We start from the raw sequence: 11765 nt of genomic DNA on the forward strand, positions 1-11765 counted from the left end.
CATAAACTACAATTCAAAAACATTTTATAAATTGATAGTCATATAGTTTGTTAATGATCACATCATTGAAAACTACAAATATAACTGTCCACACTAAAACATACTTTTTTTTCCCAAATTACAAGCATTTCTACGTGTTTCACAAAATGAATCTAAACAATACGAAAATGCTTAAACTCCCTCCTTCTAAATGTTTGACGCCGTTGACTTTTTTATATACGTTTGACTATTCATTTTATTTAAAAAATTTACATAATTATTAATTATTTTTATATTATTTTATTTATTGTTAAATGTACTTTTATGCATATCTATAGCTTTACATATTTGACAAAAAAAATTTGAATAAGACGAATAGCCAAACGTTTATAAAAAAATCAATGGCGTCAAACATTTAGAGATGGTGGTAGTATTTTGGAGCAGATGTAGTAATTGTTTTGTACAACTCTAGCCAACGATATTGGGTTATTACATTTTATATCTGACTAGCTAAATATTCGTGTTTTATAATGGATTAAAGTAAATTATATGTATGCAAAATATTGCCTAGAGTAAATTTATTGTGAGAGTCTGGGGACAATTTTGTCCTTGTAGGTGCCTTTGCATATTCATTTTAGAGGTGAAATAAGATAGAATCATATGTAGAAGGACTATGTTAAAAATACATGAAGGAGTAATTGGTAAAAGAAATACTTTATGCAACAAAGTTGGTAAGGTGGCAAACTGACGGTCACTGCCATTTGTCTTGTTTAAAGGAGGCATATATTTTTTTTAGTCTTTACACGAATATGAGAGACATATAATCCAGGAAATTGGAACCTATAGTTTAATAGGTTTGTGATAGAGCAATACGCCTTGTGATTTAACTCCTAGAAATAATATTTCTAACAATTATCCTTTCTCAATAATTATGAGTGAATTTGTATGGTCCATATAGTAATTTTATTAGCATTTAAGATTTGAAGTCTTTTAAAATTGTGTGAATTTGATTAGCTCAAAACATTAGTGCTTTAAAAATAAAGCCATTTCCAACCTATATTCGCTCCTCAACTATTAACTTACTTATATCTCTGAAGGTGCATCAACACAACTAGAATGCACGGTATATATACATAAACTCGTCGTTAACCATAAAATAATGAAAGCATGCCTGACGGTAGCTCCGGAGTAGGGATGCTATTCATAGGGTAATTTGCCTCGATAGATAAATTCCTACTACCGTTGATCAGTTTCTTATTGGGATCTCGCCATCTCGGAAACTCCAAAGTCTTTTTTGCAACCGGCCAAACAATTTGAGTGTTAAAAATTTTCAAATTTGATTTAGTCGAATCTACTAAAATTGTATTTATCTTTTGAATTTATCTCTATGAGAAGATTTTGCTTGAGATAGCAAGATTAGCTATCTCAATCAACCCTTTCTCACTAGTACAAAACATCAATTACATGATGACCCATATGTGTCGGCTCATATAAATCTCATATGTAAATCATTACGATCCTCCAAGGCCTCAAACTAGTCAACAAATTTAGAATCGACTCATATAAGACCTCATCGGTTTATGTTTTTTTTAAAAAAAATATTAGTACTAATAAATATCAGTATCAGTCCATTAAAAACCTATTAGCACTGGTGTCATACACATCAATGTTGTTTTTATTGAACCAGCACAAAAGACCGATTGAGTTGAGCTGACACAAAACGAGAAGACCGAGTCAGCAAAGTCTTTTAATTCTCAATATATCCTCTCTCTCTCTCTTGGTATATTCCTCTCTCCTCTAACCCTCACCCTTCCCTCCCCCTTTTGAGCATCTCTCCCACATCATTGCTCCGAGTGGTGGCCCCGCCTCTCTCCCTCTATCTCTAGCTTATGAACAAATGTTCTCTTCTCTCCCTAGTCAGGAAATTTGTTGACCCTTCCAACCTCCTTAAATTGTCACAGGAGCCCTTCTTCTTCCCCCCCCCCCCTCTCTCCCCCAATTCTCCTTGTGCTAGAAGACGGTCTAATGGGGGTGCTGAGCATGGGAAATGATGGAATAGTGGCGATGATGGTTCATGATGCAAGCAACGATGCTATGATAGGGACATTACAGGATCATATCTACCCACCATGAGCTCCGAGATTGATAGGTTTGCTAAGACGGTGAGGTTGATGGTGGCAACTTTCCCCGAATTGATGGTGGCACATGCAGTTCAATAGCTAGGGTAAGTTGTGGTGATAGCGGTTCAGATCAGCTAATAAGCACCTCTCTCACTTCCGAATATTTCCTCCAACCCTAGATATGAAACTTGTTAAGACTAACTACAAAACAAAATGAAAGATGGACTTTTAATACATTGTTGGGTACTTTATATTCTATTAAGATCCGCGCATGTCGCCCTAGCTTTCACCGGCGGCCAATGCCTCTGGGCCCTCTACGTTCATCGCCATGCCACTGCCTCGCCATCAACCCACGGGGCCCTAGTCAACGCAAGGAGCTGCCAGGGTCAGGCTTGTTTTTACAAACCCAGCTCCGATCCACCCTATTGCCAACCCTTGTTCGGTTTGTATTAGGTAGAGGTCTGTCCGGAGGAATAGCTGGTTTTTTTTAAAAAAAAGTAGAATATACCACCCTCTGTGAAGTACTGCAGTGCATGTAGATGTAGCAACATAGCTCCTGTACAGTTCTCAGGTACAGGTACTAGTACTACACATGTTCATTCACTAGGACAAATGTACTGTGGTGGAGGGGCGGTGAGAATAATAATGAACGCAAGCACACTAGAGTTGTCTACCATCAAATGACTCCGAGAATGCATTTCTAGATACTGTCTACCACAACAGTTGCAACTCAAGGCACATATCCTACGAATAAAAAGGAATGGAAGTGGCTAAGATGTCCTGCATATGAAAAGGAACGACAGCAGCTGGGCTCACTTTGTCACGGGAACATGGCAGCAGTGCAAATTGTCAATTATTACATTTCTTCGATGAAATGATTTGAGTAGCTACACTGAAAGAGGCTAGAACTTTCAACAGTTCTAGTCTTGATAATGCAGTAGATAAACAGACATAAAGGTACATAGATCATAAACAGACAGATCAAGGTACATAGATCACAGCACCACGATTACTCAAGCACACGCAAACTAGTCGTTCCATCGAGATAACTGGGGTGATCAAACCGTCAGGTGTATGCCCCCATATACAAATATTCCCCAACTTAGCAGTAGAACATGACACGTTTGACATTTTCCTTCAGATCAGGAAGCGGCCTTACAGCAACATTCCCAGCAGCCTTAGCGCCGCGTGCACCAGGAGGGGGGCCACCACCACGGGTATGGGCACCACTCGCCATCGACCCACTATCTGAAGTATCCGGCTCCATGTAAAATCGAGCTCGAAATGCCGCGAGATGGGCATAGTATGCAGGAGGAACTGCAGAAATCAAATCATTTGTAAGAATATGCCATCACACAAAGGGAACGAAGGGAGCAATATTTTCTACATCAATCAGGTTAAATAAAGTGCAAGGAGTCATCTGCTTACCAATTGATACAGAGCGGGTGCACCTTGCATAGCTGCAATGATAGGATTACACGGAGGGTTAGCTTACCAGTCATGTGAAGTAAATAGCGAAATACAATGACACAAAAGAAAATTACGTGTAGCACAAGTTGTTTGTCAGAGTTTGCAAACCATCAGCAGTAAATTTGTTCTCATCCCAAAGAACATGATAATGTGCAGGGCGACTTGTTCCCTAAAAATAGTATAAAGTACAATCAAGTCCATTTCATCTTGTGAAGAATGTTTTTTCAATTGTAGAAAACTAATATTTGAGTATGGGAAAGCTGACCTGAATGCCGGCATGGCTACACAGGTAGAAATCAAATTCAGTAGGATGGCATATCTTCGAATCAACCACGGTGCCTGAAATCAGTTTGTGAAATTTACTTAACAATTATCATAAAAAAATAAGGTATTGATCATAGGGTTGACAAGATATACAAATAAATTACAGGAAGGCAACAAATTACCTGGTAGTATATTTCCACTTCTGTCAACAGTGCGCTGGTCCTTATGATTATTAGCAAACAGCCGTGTATGATGACGCTTCTGGACCACCACAAAGGTAACAGGCGGCTGATAATCAGCTTCCAAAGATGCACATGCCTAGGAACCAAATTCAGTCAGGAATTTTAGTGAACTTCATGCTGTGAATATATTCAGTGATGAGAAAATAAATAGACAAACTAAACTCACCTTTCTAATGGCATCAAGCTCATAAAACAGAACCTGATAGAACTGTCCTTCACTGACACCATCCCTGAAATGAGAGATGTTAAATGTGTAGACAACAGTACAGCTGGATATGCACAAATGAAGAAAATTACCTGTAAAATATAATCCTTTGTGGTTTCTGTCCAGTTGCCCTCTTGAAAGAAATGAGAAGCTCTCTGCATATTTAACTAACAGAATTTGTACGTGTATATCAACTATAAAATAATATTCAGGTTCGTAGTGAACTGGGCCATACATACCTGATCATTCCACCACTTATAGTCCCTCTTTGTGGATCTTTCCATACTTTGAAAAGGTCCTGTATCAACTCCTGACGATGGGCCTGTGCACTCACTAATCCAGCATATTTAGTGACCTCAGGCCAGTCTTGAGAAGCAACAACCTGCATGAAGCATGATGTCACCATAACAATCAGAAGTCCATGCAATGCACAATCAAGGGCGCAGTTCTACATGATAATAAAGAGATGATATAGCATAACATTGAAAAGCTATGCACTTACAGCTGCAATGGAAGGGCTAGAATCTTCTCCAGGATGAGGATGCGTAACATCAGCACCAAATATGATAGTTGGCCGATCACTAACTAGGGGGATTCTCCTTGTCAAAGCATCAACAAGTACAGTATTTCTTCCTCCTACCTATAAACTAAAGGAATATAAATATACTAAAAGGTAAAGGTAGAAAACTACACCATCAGGCAAGAAGAATTGGTAGAACATTTCCGAACCTTAACGTTGATTTTAAGGGCAACATTTGCTAGATATTGTTTGCTCATCTTAAAAACATGCTTTGTAAGACAGCATTGCGAGACCAATCCAAGATCAGTCTCACATATTCTTTTGAGATCGCCTGCGGAATGACAATAATATTAATATAGATTTTTAACAGATAGCACCCAAGTGTTGTTTTGAAATCAAAAAGACATACCATAAAGAGAACCATTATTTTCAGGCAATATTACAATCAGCAGGTCAAGTTCCCCGCCCTGTGTTTTCAGTATATTCATGGCGTCTTGATAGCATGCTTTGAGCGCTCTTTCTACATGCTCAGGTCTTGCAGTTACTGGCGGAAGCACAGGATCAATTGAAAAGTCCTACAGAGAGAAAATACGTAGCAAGCGAGACATTGTTATGGTCCAAGAATACAATGTCAAATAGCAACACTGAGAGACGTCTGGAGGCACCGTTCGATGGCAGAGAGAGTTACCATTCCAGATATTTGGCACATAATAGCAAGCTCGCGACAGAAACTCCTGGCAGCATTATCTTGGACATGCCGAGAAAAATTAATGCACGTCCAGTGGTTAACTCTGCCACCATTGACCATTTTCTGCAACAAGCAAACCAAGAAAATTAATTGCTACAATTGTACAAATTTTAGTTGGAGACATCTTGAAAAATGGATCATTGCAACAGTCATTGAAGAACAGAAGAAAACAAAAAATTCGATTGCAAAAGAAAAGTGATAACCTAGTTTACAATGTTTTCAGGGCATGCGTTATGAAGGTATGTTTTCGAACAAAACGTTTCTAAAATAATACCTTATTCATCATATTCCATTGGCCAATTCTTGGCAAGACATCCTTCTCTCTGCCACTGTCGTGGTACTTAAGCTATAAAGAACAATAGTCAAAAATTGTGGCATAACATACAAAAAGACATGAATTTGAAATTATGAAATGGCGTGTCTTGAACATTGATCTTACCCAGGGGGGAGGTAAAATTCGAGCTTCAACAGAAGCAAGTCGCTCATCAATCCTTATGCCAAACTCCTGTGCATATGGATCTTGATGGTATGCATTGTGATGCACGGTCTGGTAATGAAAAACAAGAAACTATATTATATGACTTACAAGTCAGGCCCTGATGTTCAAATAGGGAAACAACTTAATGAAAACCACAAACCTTTACAACAAAAGGGTTGGCAATACATAAGGCAAGACAAACTCTAGATACAATAACAAGTGTTTATCTGTACTCAAATACTCACTCCAAACTCCAAAGGGAGTAGATAAATAATTTTCATGCTATTGGAAAGACTTTGCATGCACGGCTTAAGTCCTAAAATGTGACTTCATGAGAAAAATAAAGCATCAAGGAATGAAACAATGATATACACATAATTTTATAGTGCAGCAATTATATAGAGCAGTTGGATATAATCTGCCCACTAAATGCAGCCATAATTACCTGCAAAATGTCCAGCTCACGCTCTTGAGGGCGCTGGCAGGTCACTTTAAGTAGAGCAGTTATCTGCTTCTCATTTAGTCTTTTTGAGTAACGCTGTCCCTCAACTATCTTACAGACCTGGAATTTAAGGGTGGTATGAAACAATTTCTGATATCAAAAGGTGCCTATAGCATTTCTGATCTTGCTTGAGTGTTGAACACGTTAGAAAAAAGAAGCTTCATACTGATGTCATTTCACTAACCTCCATTGGTAGATAATTTGGCCTTTGCTGATTGCCCACTTGCAAGCAAGGTAAAGTGGTGTGCTTAATGTTGAAGCCATATGTCTCCTGGAAGTATTGCACCACCGTCTTCACAGTACCATGAGTATCGATGGGGAAGCTATACAGCACAAACAAAGCAAGTGAAATCATTGTATTATGCAATGAGACAAACATTTGCAACCAAATAATAGAGATATGAGAAGGCAGACTACGTACGACAACTCTCGCGTTGCTTGCGAGGTAAGGCCAGAAATGCGATACTTCCTGCGCATATTGCCTCTATGTGTCACCTCAACCTTTACACCTCGTAAGGCCTTCTTGATCTGACCAATGGGAAAAGTAAGGAAGCTTGTGAAGTGAATACAGTGAGCCCAAATATACAAATAAAGTGTTGTGTGCTAAAAGAGCACGTGGGAATATTATAAACAATGATGACCATGAAAGAGTCAATAGGATAACCTAACCTTAACACGATCAGCATCGGATATAGGTCTAGCTGAGATGTCTCTGTTCAAAAGCTGTGCAACAAAATCAATCACAGGTAGAGGCTCGATGAATGCTGTGGATGACATATCTGCAGGAAAAATATCAGGTTACCACCATATGCAATAGAAGAGACACGGTTTGATGATATTTACCAGTATATGATCCATATATTAGAAATAGAATATACAATATTTGAATATGGCATCTTAGATTTAAGCTTTCCAAATACATGTGACTCCTAATATTGGCTGCTGTTGTACCATAATATTGGACTATGATATTTAAATTTGTAGGCTTCGATACAAAAATGGTAATGATGCCATCTGTTCCTGAAATTTATGTAGATAACTTAGAAAGATGTGTTATTAAATTTATGCAGATTAGAAAAACTTTTCATTAGATCAACTAATCAACCTACAACTGAAGGTGGTACTAGGGAAGGGAAATATTAGAGAAAATTATAATTAAAAGTTCCATGTAACAAAAAAAAAAAGCAAAATAGTAACCATTCTAAATTATAAGGAATATTGTTCTTCGAGTAGTAATATGAAACATGAAGCCAAGGAATTGGGATCTCACCAATATTCAGTGAAAGTCCCATCTGTGTGGGTCGTACACTTTGGTAAAAACCACGCCAACTTTCCAAGCCCTCACCGAGCTGTTGGCGCCTCCCTAAGTTAGGCGAATAGAATGACCTTGCAACTGGGGAATACCTACGTACAGAACATATAAAAATACTCAAAACCATGCTAAAAATGGTAATTACATAGCAGCAAATGGCATGGAAAATTTACCTTGCAGTGGGCAATTCACGTAGAACAATGTCAAGAACTTGAAGAGCTTCTTGAGGAGCATCCGCTTGCCTCCCAGATAAAAACATGGCTAAGTGGTGGAGATCAGCGCGTGCAGCAAATTTGATCACGACCCTAAATTGTCTCTCACGCCTGACGGCAAGCAGATGAATCATTAGAACATGAATTTATCAAGTTGTTGATATGTCAAAAGGGTACCTCTGTGTGCCTTGCCCAACACCAGGGCTCTCTTCCTCATCCTGCAGAATAACGTCAAAGGTCCTAGAAGTAAATGGTAATGGACCAGCTGTGTATAAGCTCTTCCTTCCATCATAAACTGGAAGACGCCCACCCAAGTGAGACTGCCTATACTGTGTTACAATTTCTCCAATGACAGCACGATTGACACCACGTGAAGGAACCTCGGGAGTTATAGACACCTGATAGCATGTTAAATGAAAGCTCATGAAAACAACAGAAGTTATCAAGATTCAAATGTATACCAAAGCCACACAGTAAATAAGATCTTACATCATACTGGTGAAGGTCTTTGTCAGGAAGTTCAGCAAAGAAATGGTTTGCTTTAACGATGCACCTATCACCAAATGTACCTTTGCCAGGGCGCAAAGGGAATCTAACGGATTTGCTCGATGGTGGTGCTGGTTGAATGGCTTGGCTAGTGGAGCTTTGACCCTGGATAGCAAGTTCTTGAAACTGTAGTTGGACATCTTCGGTGCTGACCTCATCAGGCAGGGAAGATGGGCCAGTTCTTGCTGGTGACGGTGTAACCACCGCAGCTTGGAACTGGACTTGTGAGGCTTGGTGCAGCTCGGGAACTGTTCTTGATGGACTGGCAGGAACTCCACGTCCACCACTGCCACTCCTGTGCTGTGGCATTCCTCCATGCCGTTGGCCACCACGGCCATAGTAGTCATGTGCTTGATATTCAACTGGATTACCACCCGGTTGTTGTGGTGTTGGCCCTCCACGACCCTGGTAACGTCCACCACGTCCCTGGTGTTGTCCACCACCACGACCAGCATGTTGAGAATATTGAGGATTCGCAGCTTGCCAACCACCACCTCCATGCTGTTGAGCTCTCTCTGGTCGTTGTGTTGCACCCCGTCCAGGGCCTCCAGTGGTTTGCTGAGTTCCGGAACTTTCCCCAGCATCACGGGGATCAGTTCTTCTTTTTCTCATTATAGGTAAAGCTGCAAGGCAAGGTGCATTTATAACTTTAGTACTACTATTATAAGCTAATGCAAAACTAAAGCACAATAGAGTTCCAAGGGATACACAATAGCAAATACTGAAAAAAAAAATAGAAAGTGGAAATCCACCAGTGCCATACAATCAAAGATGCTACAGCTGCCATATTGTATGACCCAATTACAATCTTTGCCAACGTATTGAACAAGATTTGTGCATAATAGGTGCCATGGGAATTTAAAAGTGAAATGCAAGAATGATGCAGGTAAGTACTATGTCTATCATAAAAGGATGGCATATGTGATAGGGTCATTTGTATTTAAATAAATCATTTCTATCGAAATAAATAGAGAAAATCTAAAAAATGCCATTGACAAACGTCCAAGTCTAATAAATGACATTGACGAACGCGAGTTCTAAGAAATGTCATTGTACAAACGAATTTGTCTAAGAAATGTCATCGCCGTTATGGTTCCGTTCATTTCCGCCGTTAAAAACACTGTTCATACTATAGCATAAAAAAAGTTAACGGAATCCTAACGGCAATGGCATTTCTTAGATAAATTCGTTTGTACGATGGTATTTCTTAGAACTCACACTCGTCGATGGCATTTTTTAGAATTAAGTATTTGTCAATGGCATTTGTTAGATTTTTCTCAAATAAATAATACTAGATCTTGTGTAACTATCTGCATTTCATCCGAAGACACATAACTCAAGTCAGAACAATATCGCATCATCTAACAAATAATTTTTTTTTGAAATCTAACAAATAATTAGAGGACATAGATCAACCCAAACACCATTCTCTAAGTTCCACGTGGGTTACCTACCTTACAAATCGAGACGGATGGCTGGAGAGGGATCACCCAGTTAGGAACGATTGGGGGAACCGGACCGAGGAACTCCGCCCCCGGAGCAAAGCAGGGGAGCCGCAGCCGCCAGGCGGCGCGGACGCCCTACTGCCCTAGGCAGACCCCGACCGCGCCCGCGCGCAGCCACGCGGCGCGGGGCGGATTGGGGGAAGTTTGGGCGGCGGCGGCGAGGAGGGCTAACACGTCGCGGAGCGGACGGAGGAGGAGGCGGCGGCCGGACGGGGGGGGGGGAGGGGGGCGAGAGCGCGTGCGCGTGCGCGGCGAAGGAGGGGGGCTACGGGGAAGGGGGGGGGGCGATGGGAGAGCGAACCGAGTGACTGATGACGAAGTTGGTTTCGGGGGCCTCGTGAGGAGAAAATTACATATCTACCATTGAAAAAAAAACCATGGAAAAGGAAATGACCATCATATAAATGGGCCCAATGTCATTCACATCCTTTGCAATTTTCCTCGATTTAGGATCCCAAAATTCTTTTTATCTAATTTACCATTTTTTTCTTCCGACAGTGGCCCTGGCCTTCTTCTAACTTTCCAAGTCTGTAGCCATTCCTCGTCTCTTCCAGCGCCGGTCGTCGGAGCCGGAGTGGGCCGTCGGCATCTACCTCGCTGTGGCGCTGCGCTCGCCGGAGCACCCCACCGCCGCAGTCGCCCCGCCGACGTCGTCGAGCTCCGCGCTGCCGCTGGCGCCCAGCTGACACCACGCTCCACCCCGCACTCGGCGTCGTCGCGCCGGTCGTCGCCATCGTGTACGCGGAGGTGGAGCCGCAGGAGGCCGTCGGCATCTCGGCGTGGCACCGCGCTCGCCGGAGCACCCCACCGCCGCTGGCGCCCTGCCGACGCCGCCGAGCTCCGCGTCGGCCCGCACTCGGCGTCGTCGCGCCGGTCGTCGCCATCGTGTACGCGGAGGTGGAGCGGGAGGGGGCCGTCGGCATCTTGGCGTGGCGCCGCGCTCGCCGGAGCACCCCACCCCGTTGGCGCCCTGCCGACGCCGCCGAGCTCCGCACCGCCTACTGCAAGGATCGCTCTGGCCCGCGCTCGGCGTCGTCGTGTCGGTCGTCGCCGTCGTGTACGCGGGCGGTCGAGCCAGAGTGGGCCGGCGGCATGTTCGTCATGGGCGGGCCAGGCGACGCAGGACGGGAGCGGCGGGGGCCCTCCTCCGCGCGGCGTGGTGGAGGAAGTCGTCGAGTGCGTCCTCGGCCTCGAAGGCGACGTCCCGGGTCTGGCGGACCCAGACGGCGACTAACTCGTGGTCGCAGCGGCGGCGCCTTCGGTCGGCATCGCGGATGAAAGGTGTGGAGCCACTCGAGCCTGTCGCGGAGGAGTCGGACGTCGTCGCCCACCTTGGCCAGCACTGCCGTGATCGCCGTCTCCGCCATGCACGCTGGGCTCTCCTCTCCTCTCTGCAGCAGCAGCATGATTTGGAAGAGAACGATGGAAAGAGAATGGCTAGGGGCAGATTTGGAACAAAAAATTGTATAAAAGGAAAAGTAATTTTTTAGCCCCCTTAAACAAGAAAAATGGCAAACTAGCAAATCGTATAACCGTTTGGATGATATTCAAGTTAAGCCCATTTTATTAATGATATTCAAGCGAATCTCCTATTTTGAAATAGTAGATATACAATTTTCTCTCTCGTGGGATGCGCAGTGGAGACCTTTTTATCCTTCTTGT

At 42.6% G+C, this 11765-nt stretch overlaps 1 protein-coding gene across 1 annotated transcript; it reads right to left on the reverse strand.

The window, feature by feature from the left end:
* Positions 1-2887: 2887 nt before the first annotated feature.
* Positions 2888-10225, reverse strand: LOC102715094 (protein argonaute 1A-like). Its single transcript, XM_015833932.2, has 23 exons — positions 10053-10225; positions 8542-9221; positions 8230-8450; positions 8014-8163; positions 7799-7932; positions 7198-7307; positions 6950-7056; positions 6713-6851; positions 6472-6588; positions 5988-6095; positions 5823-5894; positions 5489-5611; positions 5210-5375; positions 5010-5131; positions 4783-4920; positions 4520-4662; positions 4373-4435; positions 4242-4305; positions 4016-4151; positions 3835-3908; positions 3644-3738; positions 3528-3559; positions 2888-3416 (listed from the first exon to the last, which is right to left on the reverse strand). Exons 2-23 carry the CDS (start codon positions 9208-9210, stop codon positions 3202-3204), a joined length of 3198 nt encoding a protein of 1065 aa, XP_015689418.2. The 5' UTR covers positions 9211-9221; positions 10053-10225; the 3' UTR covers positions 2888-3201.
* Positions 10226-11765: the final 1540 nt, after the last annotated feature.

The sequence above is a fragment of the Oryza brachyantha genome, chromosome 2 (genome assembly GCF_000231095.2).
Source record: "Oryza brachyantha chromosome 2, ObraRS2, whole genome shotgun sequence".
Taxonomy (NCBI): Eukaryota; Viridiplantae; Streptophyta; class Magnoliopsida; order Poales; family Poaceae; genus Oryza; species Oryza brachyantha.

What these genes read in the sequence shown, in the direction of transcription:
- LOC102715094 (XM_015833932.2), bottom strand. Translation starts at nt 9,210, where the DNA reads ATGAGAAAAAGAAGAACTGATCCCCGTGATGCTGGGGAAAGTTCCGGA. An exon ending in GAATTTTACCTCCCCCCTGG is followed by an intron (nt 5,895 to 5,987) that starts GTAAGATCAATG and finishes TGTTCTTTATAG; the next exon opens with CTTAAGTACCACGACAGTGG. An exon ending in CAAAGGATTATATTTTACAG is followed by an intron (nt 4,306 to 4,372) that starts GTAATTTTCTTC and finishes CTCTCATTTCAG; the next exon opens with GGATGGTGTCAGTGAAGGAC.